The 18,487-nt window shown below is 42.5% G+C and overlaps 1 protein-coding gene and 1 non-coding gene across 7 annotated transcripts in view; one reads left to right on the top strand and one right to left on the bottom strand.

The window, feature by feature from the left end:
* Positions 1–4,864: 4,864 nt before the first annotated feature.
* TRNAS-CGA (transfer RNA serine (anticodon CGA)) lies at positions 4,865–4,946 on the bottom strand. Its single transcript has one exon. It is a non-coding gene; the product is annotated as a tRNA-Ser (tRNA).
* A 521-nt stretch (positions 4,947–5,467) lies between these two features.
* Positions 5,468–18,487, top strand: part of SMARCC2 (SWI/SNF related BAF chromatin remodeling complex subunit C2) — a 157,013-nt gene continuing 143,993 nt past the window's right edge. For all 6 annotated transcript variants that reach the window (XM_073613982.1, XM_073613986.1, XM_073613985.1 and 3 more), the window contains exons 1-2: positions 5,468–5,633; positions 17,771–17,890. In XM_073613982.1, coding sequence (XP_073470083.1) covers positions 5,523–5,633; positions 17,771–17,890 — 231 coding nt within the window. In that variant the 5' untranslated portion in view covers positions 5,468–5,522. The remainder of the gene's footprint in view (positions 5,634–17,770; positions 17,891–18,487) is intronic.

Genomic DNA, 18,487 nt, shown 5'->3' with positions numbered 1-18,487 from the left:
GTTCACTGCTGCGCGTGCCGCATTACTACTCCCCTAGGGCACACAGAGGTGTCCCGGTTATTTTACAATCTTATAATGTATGCTACAAAAAAAATGCCAAGCCCCGCTGAAGTGTTTGGGTTTGGCTCGAAGAAAAGATGACAACCCTAGTCAGACCGCCCCTGTCTTCACCACGTGATCAGCCGTGTCCAATCACGGCTGATCACGATGTAAATAGGAAGAGCCGGTGATTGGCTTTTCCTCATTCACATCTGACAGACGCAAGTAGAGGAGAGCCGATCGGCTGCTCTCCTGACAGGGGGGGTCTGTGCTGATTGTTTATCAGCACAGCCCCCCCTCGGATCCCACCCAGGACCACTATCATGCCGCCCAGGACCACCAGGATGGCCATCCACACTGGACCACCAGGTATGCCCCCCTAAACCCCCAGGAAAATAATAATCTGTGCCCAGGCAGCTGCCGATCAGTGCCAACTCAATGCCTACCACTGCCAGTGCCACCAGGGATGCCGTGTATCAGTGCTGCGTATCAGTGCCCATCAGTGTAACCCATAAGAACCCATCTTTGCAGCCTTTTAGTGCCCTTATCAGTGTCTGTCAGTGCCGCCTTATCAGTGCCCATCAGTGAAAGAGAAAACTTACTTATTTACAAAATTTTATAACAGAAACAAAAGCAAAACATTTTATTTTTTTCAAAATTTTCGGTCTTTTTTTAAATTTGTTTAGCGTTATTTGGTAACATTATTATTCACATAAGCCCTTATCCATGATCGTTGACTTCGTGACATATACACATATCTTAACTTATGGGTTTTTACTGTATAATGCACGTGCATACGTATATAATTGGATAATGTGGGTATTTACAGATATGTGAATATACGGTTTGCTACATATATAGTCTACAGTTCTCTAGTTTCTGTCCAGCTTTTGTCTATCTTAGAACATATATGTACACCTGGTCTTTAGATGAGTTTTTACATTGTCGTTCTATGCAGTGAGGGTTCTGTTTTCTAATTCAGCATGTGCATCTCTATTCCCCATTCATTCCCTTGTCTATTCCCGGTTCTTTTTGACATATAATAGATTTACCCATGCGCTTTTGTTTTTTCATTGTCCATATTTTTTGGATTGGGATATGGGAAATATACATGCACATGAGTGCATTTTGAAATTTTGTTGCTCTTTAAAACTATTTCGTAGAGTTGTTTAGGTTGAATACATTTAACTGGACATGTAATCATAAATAACATACTTTTAACACATTTTTGGGATATTGATACTAGCTAATAATACGGGATAACCTTTGGCCATTTATGTTTGTCAGATTCTAGTAAGATCAGTTTTTACCCTTCTACATAGCATAGCTGGATGAAACTGGAGACAGCATGAACAGCTCCAATTACTTCATTATATGCTATTTTTGTTGTGTTGAATGCTTGATTTCTAGCCATTCAGATACAGCAACATTTGTTGCTTTTACTGTCTTATATATAGCGGAGCTGAATGATATTGGACACAGCATGAACAATTTTAACTACTTTTGTTCATTTATCGCTGTACATAGCGGAGCTGGATGATATTGGACACAGCATGACCAATTCCAACTACTTTTTTACATGCCATTCCTGTTGTGTTGAATGTCTTATTTCTAGCCATTGGTCATGCCCTTAACGTAATATATATCAGCTTACAATACGGGATAACCTTTGGTTATTTATGTTTCAGTCAGATATAATAACATTCGTTTTTACCATCTTATATAGCGGAGTTGAATGTAACTGGAACAAATAACTTCAATCACTTCATCGTATGCCAATTTTTGTTGCGTTGAATGCTTGATTTCTGGCCATTCAGGCAGATACAACAATACTAGTTACAGTGGAGCTGGATGAAACTGGAGATAGCATGAACAATTCTAACTACTTCATTATATGTCATTTTTTGTACTAAATGCTTGATTTCTAGCCATTGGCCATGCCCTTATTGTAATACATATTATATTATTAGCATTTTATCTGTATCTGTTTATGGTATTGTGTCTATAGCATTGTATATGTGTTCACGAGGAAAAATGTTTTTATACATTTTTTATATATATTTTTTATATTTTGGATCTAAGCACATGGAGAGATCATGTATTTTTACATTTATATACACCATTTACGTGCGTTTAGGCTATTATCTAACATTTATCCTTTGTTTTACATATACACATACACGTTATTTGTACATCTTTTTTGTATAACCTCTTCTTTTCTAACCTCTCCACTTTTTGGAGTTTGGTCAGCATGACATAATTATATTATATGTTTGATATCTATTAAGGATATTTATTCATGTGGATATACACACACATGTTTTTGAGCTTCACTTTTTTTCACTTTTTTTTCACTTTTCTTTATCTTTTTCCTTTTTTTATCACTCATTCTAAGCATCATTTTTTGAGTCAATATTTTTCCACATCAAATAATTTTTTACACTTCCGTTTTGCATTTTTTGCATCTTTTGCACATTTACCCTTTTTATTCATTATTATTATTATTATTATTATTATTATTTGCTTATATTATTCAAAGGAATTTCATAGGCACTACTTTTTTCACAGTTTCAATTCCCACTTCCATTTCAATCACAGCTTCTTTGAGTTTGTAAATTGATTACCACTAATCAACTTCCTGGACACATGTTCAATGAATATTGGTATATATAGAGGATTAATTCATGTGATATTTAGCTATGATTAAGCACTGACTACAGTGTGAAACGCATCAACTTTCCTGCTTTGTGATGCTGTGGCATGTATTTTTATGACCATATTTAAATAAAGATCGACTATTTCTTTGAATGCGGCTGTCCAGGATTTTTCGTTTACCTCTTAATTACCAGTATTGCCTGCACCTGTTACTTCCAGCATGGAGAAAATGTTTGTTCCTCACAGACCTCTTTCAGAGCGGAGATATCTCTCTCTCCCAGAAACAAAAGCAAAACTTTTATTTTTTTCTAAGTTTTTGGTCTTTTTTTATTTGTTTAGCAACAAATAAAAACCGCAGAGGTAATCAAATACCACGAAAAGAAAGCTCTATTTGTGGGAACAAAATGATAAAAATTTAGTTTGGGTACAGTGATGGATGACCGCGCAATTGTCATTCAAACTGTGACAGCACTGAAAGCTGAAAATTGGTCTGGGCAGGAAGGTGTCTAAGTGCCCTGTATTGAAGTGGTTAAGGTAAGGGGCCTGGAGCTGCAGCTCCAATAGCCCCAATGTTAGGCCGGCCCTGCATGTAGATGATACCGAATGTGCTGCAGGAGTGCCGGCGAGGGATGGAGCTCATCCCAGCTCCTGTAGTCACTGAAGGGAAGAGGGGGAAAAAAATCCCTGGTGCCACACATCCACTGAGTCCTATGGTAATGTAGTAGTGATGGGAGAGATTACCTCAGCCCGGGTTCCCGTGATTTGCTTTGTCCCCCGAAGCTTAAACATGGGGACCACTGGATGTACAGATACATGTTAACAGCAGTGGCTCTTTTCAGCCCATCACTCAGGTGAACAGCTGACAAAAATTGGAACATCTGGGATCCTGGCTGTAGGTATTCATGAATATTTGCCATTCTATGGCCATTTAGAACATATGAATGAGATCTAAAGCCTGGTTCACACGGTAAGTTTTTTTTAGTTCAACCCAGCAGGCTAAACGAAAAATAAAACTAGGGCGCTTAGGAGGAGCTCGCTGTGCTAATGAGTACACTACTGCACCACAACTGCGTGCATTGCGTTCTATTCAGTTGAATGGGGATAATTTTTGCTGTGCTGCATTGCAAAACCTCATGGCCCCACTCTGCTGTCACATGTTTTTACCGTACCATCCCCAACCTAAAAGTGTAAATAATGCCTTTAAGTTTAAAAGACCTGAACCCCCCCGGAAAAAAAAAAAGATCTATGGCTCTGATCTATCCAAAATGAAAAAGAGTTCTGCGTTTAGGCTCCATTCACATAGCTCCCAACTGTCCCTGATTTTGAGGGACTGTCCCTGATTTGGAACAAAGTTCCTCTGTCCCTCTTTCCCCCTCATTTGTGTCTCATCTATATAGTTTTATATAAACTGCAACTTTTATTAGTTTTTATCCTTAAAAAAGTGTTTCCCAGTGCTAAACCTTTCATCCATTTTCTAAATAGCTGCATTTGCAAGTTTCAAAAGCCAATATAAAGGAATAGTAGTGGTAAAAAAAAAAAAGCACTTGTGGGTTTAACTAATCTTTTTTTTTGTACTATTCTCCTTTAAGGGGGTGTGTCCTATGCCTACATACCTTTGCTAATAAGTGTCCCTCGTTCCCATCTCAAAAGTTGGGAGGTATGCATTCACATCTGTGCATTTTGGGAACGCAGAAGGAATTAAAAACACGCATCATACTTGTGGCACCATTCATTGTTAATGAAAACTTGGGACGCAAACGCGCAACAAATGCAGTAAAACACGCAGTAAAAAATTAGCAAAACAGTAATGCAGAAAAATGCTCCATGAGCTACTTTGCCGCATGGATGTGTGTAGCAAGCCTATCCAAATGAATGGGCTACCCTAAGCCTGTGGGGGGAAAATTGGGAAACCCCCCCCCCCCCAAAAGACATCTCAAAAAACAGTTAGAAGTGGACGGGCCCTTAGATCTACTTTAATTCCCCATACGGTCTTTTGTCATGTTTTTTGTCCTTTCGGATGTGGTAATCATGCAGTAGCTGCAACTAACACTATTGAAATACACCACACGGGAATGAACTTCGCATAGAAATCTTTGTGCATCTGTCACATTTTCCAGTTTGAGTTATGTTGGGAGAATTAAAATCCTATAACTAAGCAAAAAACCGAAACCGTCACGAACAGGATTCGAACCTGTGCGGGGAAACCCCATTGGATTTCGAGTCCAACGCCTTAACCACTCGGCCACCGTGACTGTCAGCCAACGGCCTCGCACAGCTCTTATACACAGAACATACCGCCCCCTGGCTGCTGCCTGTTGATTGGCTCCGTGCTGATTATCTTGTCCTAGTCACACAGTCATGCCGGTGTTTGATCGAATCACGTGGGGGACCCGGATTCTTTCTAATACGGAGTGACACCGGCAATTCATTGTAAATCTCTGCAGACTTTGATGGGATTAGTAGTATTCAGCAGTGGCCGGGTGTCTCTGCTAGAAGCTCTCCTGTACAAACAGCGGCCTGCACAGAGTGTATTGTTCAAGCACAGCACTGGCCTGAAGGATTGATGAGGTATTGTCACATTCTAATCACAGGTTAGACGGTGTGCCCTCCGCGCCTCGCTGCCTTATCACCCCCCACATCTGTTTCCTCATGTGCCCCCCTAGTTGTCACCCTCAATTCAGTGGCAGTGCCCGCTGTATTGTAGTACCAGATGGGGCCGAAGGTGTCGCTCTTGCAAGGTCCTGTAATCCGTCTCCCTGCAGTTTGCAATGTGGCCGCTAGATGTCGCCAGGCTGTAAGTCTGAAGGTGCCGGTCAGGCTGGCAGAAGATGGCGGTGCGGAAGAAGGACGGCGGGCCGAACGTGAAATTTTATGAGTCCTCAGACACTATCTCCCAGTTCGACAACGTGCGGCTATGGCTGGGGAAAAACTACAAGAAGGTACCAGCAGGGGCGACCCGGTGTCCTGGCGAGAACAGCGCCGTCTCCTCCCTGTCTGTACACCGAGAACAAAGAGCCGGGCCCGGCTAGGGGGAGGGGGAACGGCGGCACCGGGAACGGGGAGAGCTACCGGCTGGCATGGCCTGGGCTTAGCTGACACCCCGCTCTGCTGGGGGGGATGGGAGGGGGCAGTGCCTGGCCCATCTCCTATTATAGAATGACATGTGTGGGGCCTACAGGATGCCAGACGTCAGCATACCCCCGACACCCCATATGGGAGCCCACACACCCCTCTACCATCATCAGAACCGCTCCTTATCCATCCATACCACCACACAACGGGAACTATACCACCATCATCACCCTCCATACACAGCATGGCATGACCAACTGTCATCTCCACCATCATCACCCTCCATACACAGCATGGCATGACCAACTGTCATCTCCACCATCATCACCCTCCATACACAGCATGGCATGACCAACTGTCATCTCCACCATCATCACCCTCCATACACAGCATGGCATGACCAACTGTCATCTCCACCATCATCACCCTCCATACACAGCATGGCATGACCAACTGTCATCTCCACCATCATCACCCTCCATACACAGCATGGCATGACCAACTGTCATCTCCACCATCATCACCCTCCATACACAGCATGGCATGACAACAGTCATCTCCAAAATCATCACCCTCCATACACAGCATGGCATGACCAACTGTCATCTCCACTATCATCACCCTCCATACACAGCATGGCATGACCAACTGTCATCTCCACCATCATCACCCTCCATACACAGCATGGCATGACAACAGTCATCTCCACCATCATCACCCTCCATACACAGCATGGCATGACCAACTGTCATCTCCACCATCATCACCCTCCATACACAGCATGGCATGACAACAGTCATCTCCAAAATCATCACCCTCCATACACAGCATGGCATGACCAACTGTCATCTCCACTATCATCACCCTCCATACACAGCATGGCATGACCAACTGTCATCTCCACCATCATCACCCTCCATACACAGCATGGCATGACCAACTGTCATCTCCACCATCATCACCCTCCATACACAGCATGGCATGACAACAGTCATCTCCAAAATCATCACCCTCCATACACAGCATGGCATGACCGATTGTCATCTCCACTATCATCACCCTCCATACACAGCATGGCACAACCAACTGTCATCTCCACTATCATCACCCTCCATACACAGCATGGCACGACCAACTGTCCTCTCCACCATCATCACCCTCCATACACAGCATGGCACGACCAACTGTCCTCTCCACCATCATCACCCTCCATACACAGCATGGCACGACCAACTGTCCTCTCCACCATCATCACCCTCCATACACAGCATGGCATGACCAACTGTCCTCTCCACCATCAACGCCCTCCATACACAGCATGGCATGACCAACTGTCCTCTCCACCATCATCACCCTCCATACACAGCATGGCATGACCAACTGTCTTCTCCAAAATCATCACCCTCCATACACAGCATGGCATGACCAACTGTCCTCTCCAAAATCATCACCCTCCATACACAGCATGGCATGACCAACTGTCCTCTCCAAAATCATCACCCTCCATACACAGCATGGCATGACCAACTGTCCTCTCCACCATCATCACCCTCCATACACAGCATGGCATGACCAACTGTCCTCTCCAAAATCATCACCCTCCATACACAGCATGGCATGACAACAGTCATCTCCACCATCATCACCCTCCATACACAGCATGGCATGACCAACTGTCCTCTCCACGATCATCACCCTCCATACACAGCATGGCATGACCAACTGTCCTCTCCACCATCATCACCTGGCAGGTCACACATCTGTACATTCACATGTCATGTGACCGCTGTCCTTACTTACACTGACAGGGGGGGGGGGTGTCATCCTGAATATACACACTGCTCTTCTCTACAGATCAGACATCTTATATATCCTGCATAATCCCACAGTCATAATCTATAATCCACCATCCATGATATGTAATCCTCCTGTCATGATGTATAAGCATACAATCATGATATGTAATCCACCATCCATGATCTATAATTCTATCATGATATGTAATCCACCATTCATGATGTATAATTCTATCATCATAAATAATCCTGCTATCATGATATATAAGCCATCATCCATGATGCCTCTTTTACATTTAATCCTCTATTCATGATATATAATTCTATTATGATATATAGTCTTACAGTCATGAGATATATTCCACCGTTCATGATGCCTATTTTATATATAATCTCCCATTCATGGTATATATTTCTCATATCATGAGATATAATCCTCCTATTATGATATGTAACCTTCTTATCATATTTTTATATATATATATATATATATATATATATATATATATATATATATATATATACACTATAATCCTCCATCCATGATATATAATTCTTCTATCATGATATATAATAGTCTGTTCATGATATATCATGATATGTAAGCCACCAGCCATGATATAAAATCCTCTATTCATGATAAATAATTCTCCTATCATGATATATTATCCACCATCAATGATATATAACCTTCCTATCATGACCTGGAATCCTCCTATCATGACATAGAATGATTTATAATCCACAATACATGATATATAATCCTGCATTCAAGATATGTGGTCCAACATATATGATGACTACTTTATCTATAATCTACAAGTTTGTATAAAGATTTCTTCCTGTGCACATTGATGGAACATTCAGGCTGATCAATATATAATATATATATGTAGTCCTAGTTACCAGTTCTATGTAATGATCATTGCATATCGATCATTTCCCATGTATTTTGTCATTTGTGTGTATTGTGATTGGAGAAGTAGCAGGGAATATTTTTGCAGTGACAGTGAATGCAGCAGATTGGAGTGTAATGTTTACATGCGGGTGTGTGGTAGTAACTGCACGTGGTTATGTGGATATAATCCTCGGTTACCTTTGACCTAGTGTATTCAGTGAGACAACAGGCATCCCCACTGATCTTCACAAGCCGTGTCTCTCATTTGTCTGAACAAGTCATGTAAATCACATAAACAAAAGTGAAAGCTGAATCGGCTCATGTGAAGGTTTAGACTCTTTCTGTCTTATAAGAATGTTTGTTATCCAGATGCAGCATCATTCAGGTGTACATCAATGCTAAATTGCAGCCCATTTATTTTAAAATGAATTCCACGGTATGTTAAAGCTTACCTTCACACTCTTCCTTATAATCCTCTATCCTACCCACCCATCATTCTTACACACTTGCAAAAAAAAAAAAAAAAAAAGGGAAATACTATGTTTTAATTTTTTTTCTTTTTTTTTTTTTTATATCTTACTTTATATCTACAATCCTCACCTAGGCAAGAATGACGTAAACAGGTCCTTTGCATGCACAGAAACGGCTTGGGTCTTTCCCAGTAATATGACAGAGCCCCTGCAGAATTTCTGCACATGCTCAACATTTTGCAAACTGGCTCCTGGGATGTGTGATGTAGCTATCCCAGGAGGCAGTCTGTGAGATTTTGCGCATGCGTAGACATGCCACAGGGGCTCTGCCATGTTACTGGTGAAGACACCGCGTACTGCGTATGTACAGGGATATCCGGCACATGTGTAGACATGCCGCAGGTCTCTCTGTAAGGTTCCATAGACTAGGCAGAGACCCATGGTGTGTCTGTGCATGTGCCAGATCAAAATTAAAGATGGCGACACGGGAGGAGAGCGATGTAGTGAGAACTTTGCCTAATAAGCATTACCACGCTAGACTCCATGGACTAGTAAGAATTTTTTTTTTTTTTTTTTATACAGGGACAAGTGTTAGGTATTTAACATGTAATTTTTGATAGGGTGAGGTTCCTCATGCAGGTATATTGCAGGGCTACAGGTCCTGAAAGCCCTACAGCACATCTGCACACACTTGGGTTTTCCCTGTACATCAGTGCAGTTGTGTGATATTCCTGCACGTGTGAAGACAGGTGGTGTGGAAGTCTAAAAACTTCCCCGTCCTTGTGCACTTGCGGGAAATATCCTGCCCATGCATAGATGTGCTGAATTGCTAGGGAGATGGTGCAAACTGAAACCCAAAGCAGAAGGCTAGTGTGAAGGTAGCCTTAGGCTCTGTTCACATACACTATATTGCCAAAAGTATTGGGACACCTACCTTTACACGCACATGAACTTTAATGGCATTCCAGTCTTAAACCGTAGGGTTCAATATTGAGTTGGCCCACCCTTTGCAGATATAACATCTTCAACTCTTCTGGGAAGGCTGTGCACAAGGTTTAGGAGTGTGTCTATGGGAATGTTTGACCATTCTTCCAGAAGCACATTTGTGAGCTCAAGCACTGATGTTGGATGAGAAGGCCTGGCTCGCAGTCTCTGCTCTAATTCATCCCAAAGATGTTCTATCGGGTTGAGGTCAGGACTCTGTGCAGGCCAGTCACGTTCCTCCACCCCAAACCCGCTCATCCGTGTCTTTATGAACCTTATTTGTGGACTGGTGTGCAGCCATGTTGGAACAGGAAGGGGCCATCCCCAAACTGTTCCCACAAAGTTGGGAGCATTACATTTTCCAAAATGTCTGACTCCTTAAAGTGGATGTAAACCCGATTCATGAAATTTGAGCTGGGCACATTAATTTGCAATGTTTTCTTATCTCTCTTCAAAGCCCTATGTCTCATAGCTGTCTCCTGCTCAGTTCTTCTGTTATCAGCCTGATAACTCCTGACAAGTTCTCCATTACATATGATAAAAGCAGCCTTAGTTTTGTGTTGGGGTGGGTGCTATAAATAGATTAGCAGCATGCTGAACTATTCAAGGATCAGCTCTGAAAGTCTCTACCTATGAGGAGAGGGGGTGTGTGCCTTTCCTCCAAGCAGCTGTCTTGGCTGTATGCCCAGACTTCACTGCATTGCTAAGTGCCGGTTCACACTACAACGACTTGGGATCCGACTTGTCAGACCTTAAGTTGCTCCAAGTCGCTGGACATAAGAAATTCCATTGAAGTGAATGAGAGCCATCTTAATGTACACTACTGAAGTTGCTCTGACTTCAGAAAAGGTTCCTGTACTACTTCAAGGTGATGTCTAGGCAACTTGTACCCATAGATTTCAATGGAAGTTGCCTCCAAGTCGGATCTCCATCTGTATTGAAGCAACTGTACAGGAAAAAGAAAATAATTTACCCAGGTACTCCCCACGTTTACCCAGGCAACCCCCTCCCTCCCACAGAGCTGATTATTCTGTGATTGGCCACAACCAAAGTCGCCTGTCCTGGAGGCAACTTTAAGTTGCGTTGTAAGTTGCGCAAAGTCGCGCTGAAGTTGCACTGAAATCACCTCTAAATCGCCCTGCAAAGTCACGCTGTAAGTCGGATTGCCCCTGTGTGAACCGAGCATTAACAGGAAGAGAAAATCTCCTAACATGATCTTAACTTTCTAAAAAGTATACAAAGCGGAAGACAGCAGATACAGTGGCTTGCGAAAGTATTCGGCCCCCTTGAACTTTTCAACCTTTTGCCACATTTCAGGCTTCAAACATAAAGATATAAAATTTTAATTTTTTGTGAAGAATCACCAATAAGTGGGACACAATTGTGAAGTGGAACGAAATCTATTGGATATTTTAAACTTTTTTAGCAATTAAAAAACTGAAAAGTGGTGCGTGCAAAATTATTCGGCCCCTTTACTTTCAGTGCAGCAAACTCACTCCAGAAGTTCAGCGAGGATCTCTGAATGATCCAATGTTGTCCTAAATGACTGATGGTGATAAATAGAATCCACCTGTGTGTAATCAAGTCTCTGTATAAATGCACCTGCTCTGTGATAGTCTCAGGGTTCTGTTGAAAGCGCAGAGAGCATCATGAAGACCAAGGAACACACCAGGCAGGTCCGTAATACTGTTGTGGAGAAGTTTAAAGCCGGATTTGGATACAAAAAGATTTCCCAAGCTTTAAACATCCCAAGGAGCACTGTGTAAGCGATCATTTTGAAATGGAAGGAGTATCAGACCACTGCAAATCTACCAAGACCTGGCTGTCCCTCTAAACTTTCAGCTCAGACAAGGAGAAGACCGATCAGAGATGCAGCCAAGAGGCCCATGATCACTCTGGATGAACTGCAGAGAACTACAGCTGAGGTGGGAGAGTCTGTCAATAGGACAACAATCAGTCGTACACTGCACAAATCTGGCCTTTATGGAAGAGTGGCAAGAAGAAAGCCATTTCTCAAAGATATCCATAAAAAGTCTTGTCTAAAGTTTGCCACAAGCCACCTGGGAGACACACCAAACATGTGGAAGAAGGTGCTCTGGTCCGATGAAACCAAAATCGAACTTTTTGGCCACAATGCAAAACGATATGTTTGGCGTAAAAGCAACACAGCTCATCACACTCAACACACCATCCCCACTGTCAAACATGGTGGTGGCAGCATCATGGTTTGGGCCTGCTTTTCTTCAGCAGGGACAGGGAAGATGGTTAAAATTGAGGGGAAGATGGATGCAGCCAAATACAGGACCATTCTGGATGAAAACCTGTTGGAGTCTGCAAAAGACCTGAAACTGATGGAGATTTATCTTCCAACAAGACAATGATCCCAAACATACAGCAAAATCTACAAAGGAATGGTTCACAAATAAACGTATCCGGGTGTTAGAATGGCCAAGTCAAAGTCCAGACCTGAATCCAATCGAGAATCTGTGGAAAGAGCTGAAAACTGCTGTTCACAAACGCTCTCCATCCAACCTCACTGAGCTCGAGCTGTTTTTGCAAGGAAGAATGGGCAAGAATTTCAGTCTCTCGATGTGCAAAACTGATAGAGACATACCCCAAGCGACTTGCAGCTGTAATCGCAGCAAAAGGTGGCTCTACAAAGTATTAACGCAAGGGGGGCGAATAATTTTGCCCGCCCCACTTTTAATTTTTTTTATTAGTTAAAAAAGTTTCAAAAATCCAAAAGATTTTGTTCCACTTCACAATTGTGTCCCACTTGTTGGTGATTCTTCACAAAAAATAAAAATTTTATAACTTTATGTTTGAAGCCTGAAATGTGGCAAAAGGTTGAAAAGTTCAAGGGGGCCGAATACTTTCGCAAGCCACTGTATACATGTAAAACGTATCTAGGGAGATTTGTTTCATCTCTGTGTATCATCTGAGGCTGTTTACTTCACTGGGTACATGTGAAGGTTTACATCCACTTTAAGAGTTCCCTTAGCTAGAACTAAGGGGCCAAACCCCACCCCTGAAAAACAACCCCACACCATAATCCCCCCTCCACCAAATGATTTGGGCCAGTGCACAAAACAAGGTCCATAAACTCAATATTGAACCCTAAGGACTAAGACTGTCATGCGTGTGTAAAGGCAGGTGTCCCAATACCTTTGGCAATATAGTGTATATACGCATTGGATGCGCTTTGAACCTCATCCGATTCGTATGGCATGTGAGCCAAAACTGCTTTCTATGGAGCCGGTTCACATAACTGCGTTGCAGCAGCAGTGCAAATTCACTGCAAACCCCTCTCGCACTGATCTGCTGCAGTTTTCTTGCAGTGCAGGTGAAGCACATTGTACCCATGGGTGTTTGTGTGGGTTACCTGCACTTTGCCATAGACTTCTATTAGATTGTGCAGTTTTGGTGCATTTTCTGAAAGTTCACATAAAGTCCTGTGTGCTGCATCTTTGGTGCGTGGTACCCTGCGCTGCACCTACGCTGCAGGGAAACCACAGCAGATCAGTGTTAAAGGGTTTGTAATTCTTCATTTCTTGTAGCATTTCAGTGCTACTGATTTCCTACAGGGTCTATACTGCCACAACCTGTCTACATCCACTCCAGTGATGGCCATTTGGCATTCCTTAGGGCAAGATTCCTGATGGTGACAAGAGTGGAATATGCCTGCGTGATGTGCAATGAAACAGCCACTTGTCGTCTCCATCAGAAGCCTGCATGACAGAGGGCCAACAAATGAACACAACTGTAAGACCAGGACAAAGCGTTGTCACCTTATAACAGGAAGTGCCTTCATGACTGGATCATAAGATATATTTTAACCAAAGCTGCACATTTAAAAGTACTGAAAATTATTTTTAAAATTCATTTAATGTGTTGACACTTATCTAAATTTTAGTGATTAGGTTTACATATAGGTTAATCAGGAACTGCATGTGTCACCTGTTTGAGAGAGGAGTAAGGAAAATAGGAGGATTATCGCCACTCTTCTAAACATAAAAAATGGAGCAGATGCTGCTCCATATTGACAAGAGGTGCACCCCCCTTTGTTAATTAGGAGCAATCAGTTCTCTGTTCTGCCACGTCTGTAACAGGCAACACAGAGAATGGAGAGCTGAAGATGCATGCTCACCCCCCGCCAACCCCTCTCCCCCCATGTAAAACTGTCACATTCTAACTGGGTAATTAGGGGCAGGCCCCCAAGTAATGGCGCAGGAAACTTGGTAATTCCACAGATTGTGTGTAAATTACCAGATTGGCTGTACAAAATTACAGATCTTTTGACAGGTAAAACATATATGTACAGTAGGGACAGAAAGTATTCAGACCCCCTTAAATTTTTCACTCTTTTTTTTATATTGCAGCCATTTGCTAAAATCATTTAAGTTCATTTTTTTCTCATTAATGTACACACAGCACCCCATATTGACAGAAAAACACAGAATTGTTAACATTTTTGCAGATTTATTAAAAAAAAAAAAAAAAACTAAAATATCACATGGTCCTAAGTATTCAGACCCTTTGCAGTGACACTCATATATTTAACTCAGGTGCTGTCCATTTCTTCTGATCATACTTGAGATGGTTCTACGCCTTCATTTGAGTCCAGCTGTATTTGATTATACTGATTGGACTTGATTAGGAAAGCCACACACCTGTCTATATAAGACCTTACAGCTCACAGTGCATGTCAGAGCAAATGAGAATCATGAGGTCAAAGGAACTGCCTGAAGAGCTCAGAGACAGAATTGTGGCAAGGCACAGATCTGGTCAAGGTTACAAAAAAATTTCTGCTGCACTTAAGGTTCCTAAGAGCACAGTGGCCTCCATAATCCTTAAATAGAAGACGTTTGGGATTACCAGAACCCTTCCTAGAGCTGGCCGTCCAGCCAAACTGAGCTATCAGGGGAGAAGAGCTTTGGTGAGAGAGGTAAAGAAGAACCCAAAGATCACTGTGGCTGAGCTCCAGAGATGCAGTCGGGAGATGGGAGAAAGTTGTAGAAAGTCAACCATCACTGCAGCCCTCCACCAGTCGGGGCTTTATGGCAGAGTGGCCCAACAGAAGCCTCTCCTCAGTGCAAGACACATGAAAGCCTGCATGGAGTTTGCTAAAAAAAACAACTGAAGGACTCCAAGATGGTGAGAAATAAGATTCTTTGGTCTGATGAGACCAAGATAGAACTTTTTGGCCTTAATTCTAAGCGGTATTTGTGGAGAAAACCAGGCACTGCTCATCACCTGTCCAATACAGTCCCAACAGTGAAGCATGGTGGTGCCAGCATCATGTTGTGGGGGTGTTTTTCAGCTGCAGGGATAGGACGACTGGTTGCAATCGAGGGAAAGATGAATGCGGCCAAGTTCAGGGATATCCTGGACGAAAACCTTCTCCAGAGTGCTCAGGAGCTCAGACTGGGCTGAAGGTTTACCTTCCAACAAGACAATGACCCTAAGCACACAGCTAAAATAACGAAGGAGTGGCTTCACAACAACTCCGTGACTGTTCTTGAATGGCCCAGCCAGAGCCCTGACTTAAAGGGGTTGTAAAGGTAAATTTTTTTTTTTTTTTAAATAACAAACATGTTATACTTACCTTCACTGTGCAGCTCGTTCTGCACAGAGTGGCCCCGAACCTGGTCTTCTGGGGTCCCTCGGCGGCTGTTTCAGCTCCTCCCCGCAAGCATTAACCACCTTAATGCGAGCTCCCTCGCATGGTGGTTAGTTCTTGCGGGCGCGCTCCCGTGATACAGCCGGCGGCTATAGCCGCTCACTGTATCACTCGGCCCCGCCCCCAGCGCGCCGCGTCATTGGATGTGATTGACAGCAGCGCGAGCCAATGGCTGCGCTGCTTCCAATCCATCCACTGTAGCCAATCAGCGGCCAGGGTGAGCGGAGGAATAGATGTCGGGAACGCGAAGCTGACTTTCGAGGCGTCAGGTAAGTAAAACGGGGGGGCTGGGGGTGGCGGTATTGTCAGAAGTTTTTTCACCTTAATGCATAGAATGCATTAAGGTGAAAAAATTTTTACCTTTACAACCCCTTTAAACCAAATTGAGCATCTCTGGAGAGACCTAAAAATGTCTGTCCACCAACGTTTACCATCCAACCTGACAGAACTGGAGAGGATCTGCAAGGAGGAATGGCAGAGGATCCCCAAATCCAGGTGTGAAAAACTTGTTGCATCTTTCCCAAAAAGACTCATGGCTGTATTAGATCAAAAGGGTGCTTCTACTAAATACTGAGCAAAGGGTCTGAATACTTAGGACCATGTGATATTTCAGTTTTTCTTTTTTAATAAATCTGCAAAAATGTCAACAATTCTGTGTTTTTCTGTCAATATGGGGTGCTGTGTGTACATTAATGAGGAAAAAAAAAAAAAGAACTTAAATGATTTTAGCAAATGGCTGCAATACAACAGAGTGAAAAATTTAAGGGGTTCTGAATACTTTCTGTCCCCACTATATTTCAAGTGTGTATTTAGCTGGTTGTCTGTAGTTTTGTTTACATTTTTTCCTGCTAACAGATTTAACCATATATTGACATTCAGCTCTTTAACAGATCGATAATATCAATGTCTTATGAATAAAGTGACTGCCATTAAACAGTTATGTTTCTCAGTAGTCCAAAGCGAGCCATACACTCTACTCAATTACAAAGAAAACAAAAACTGATTCTGTAACAGCTTAAAATGTGGTTTGCTACAGTTAGGCCATTTAACATTATCCTCTCCGCAGGCTGACAGTGCTACTGTCCAAGGGTGGCTACGCAGCTTCTCCATAGATACAATGAAAAAGTGAGTGTAGCCACTCTAAGGCGGGAAGTGTGTTATTCACAGTGTTATCAGGTGATGATAAAATAAAAAAACTGTCTGGTTTCTGATGAACATCAAAGAAGCCAGGTGGAAAAATGTTAGCCAAAAGCTGGTTGCATCTGTTTAGGTATTTTGACAGCTAGCAGGGCTGGCTTTTAAAATGCAATAGGCGCAGTGGGAAATTTGTCCATCTGCGCTGTATAGTGTAGATGAAGGAATTTGTTGGATTTTTTTTTTTTGTCATTCAGCCTCAATCAGTATATAGCCAGCTTAAGACTAATGCCTGGTACACACCCTGAGTTCTTTTTTCATCCAGCCCAGCGGGCTGAATGAAAATAAACTGAGGAGCTTGCGAGTTGGTCTCTGTACTAACTCTGTCCCCCGCTAGAACACACAGGTCAGCACTCGCAGCCATTGGCTGTGAGCGCTGATCGGATGCTGATCAGCAGATGTTTTTCTGGTATGCCCATTGTATAAAAGCTGGACGTTCAACCAGCTTCTGTCGGACAGGCTACCATACACACAGGACAAATGTTGACTGGTTTCTGTTGAACCGGCTGATATTCGCCCGTGTGTACCAGGCTTAAAGAAAATTACTACAATTAAAATAGGCTTCCTCTGATGACCTCTCCTTCAGATTTGGGTGGACTATGGCTGGCTGATTTACAAACTGTTTTTTTCTGAAGCAATTTTAGGCACTTCCTCCGCAATGGTGGAGTCTCACTCTTCAAGCTGTATTCTTCATATAGCTGAATAATTTAAACTTGGATCAGGGTAGGATAGAACCCATAAAGAAGCCAGGACAGATGCATAAACCTGGGATTTAGCATTGTCTGTCCATGATGTGACCTATCATTACCTACCTAATACAGGAATTTCAGTATTCATTGTATTCACCCATTTATCATTGCAGGTTTGTAAAACACAGAAAGACGACTACTAAAGATTTCTAGGATTGTACTGTATCATGATTGGGTAATATCACATGACTAATCAGGATTTTAATACCATTTTTTCCTGCTTTTCATTGCAGTACATTCAGGCTGAGCCTCCTACTAACAAGTCCCTGTCAAGCCTGGTAGTTCAGCTGTTACAATTTCAAGAAGAGGTGTTTGGAAAACATGTCAGCAATGCACCGCTCACTAAACTGCCGGCAAGTATACTTTTTTTTATATGTATGTAATCCTTTTTTTAATAAACAAGATTGGTTAAATGAACATTACAATGTAACGACTGAATGTCATTATACGGTTTCCATTTGTAAAATAAAGCTCAATTATATGTCAAACATGTCTAAGTGTTATTTCTTTTCCCCACCTTGGTTTTCGGAAAGAAACAAACCCAACAAAACAACCAGGGGGTAATGAAAAGGAAAAAAAAAAGGGTGTGGGGATAAGAAGACCCTAGGCCCGTGGTCCGTATCTCGGGAAGGAACATTTTTAGGGAAGAAAATGTATGGCAGCACCTAGATCAGATTAAATTTAGAGTTGTCTGCAGGGAAAACATAGGAATTGCATCGTCCGACAGCCTAACCATTCTACCAAAAGTAGTTTGTTTAAATTATGACCCATGTGGGGGCACGATGGTATCTGGGGAGGCAAAGTGCAGCCATGTGGCCTAAATTGTAAAAAAAATTGCCATAATGGACTCCTCTCTCTGCTTCCATAATCCCATCAATTTTGGTAATCTAATATCATCTTTTAGAGAAAACAAACCATGTGTGGGGTATTAATGTGGTTCTGCTGTATTT

Source organism: Aquarana catesbeiana, linkage group LG02 (assembly GCF_042186555.1).
Source record: "Aquarana catesbeiana isolate 2022-GZ linkage group LG02, ASM4218655v1, whole genome shotgun sequence".
NCBI classification, from domain to species: domain Eukaryota; kingdom Metazoa; phylum Chordata; class Amphibia; order Anura; family Ranidae; genus Aquarana; species Aquarana catesbeiana.
The sequence above is the reverse complement of the archived record's forward strand: the minus strand, read 5'-3'. Positions and strand labels throughout refer to the sequence as shown.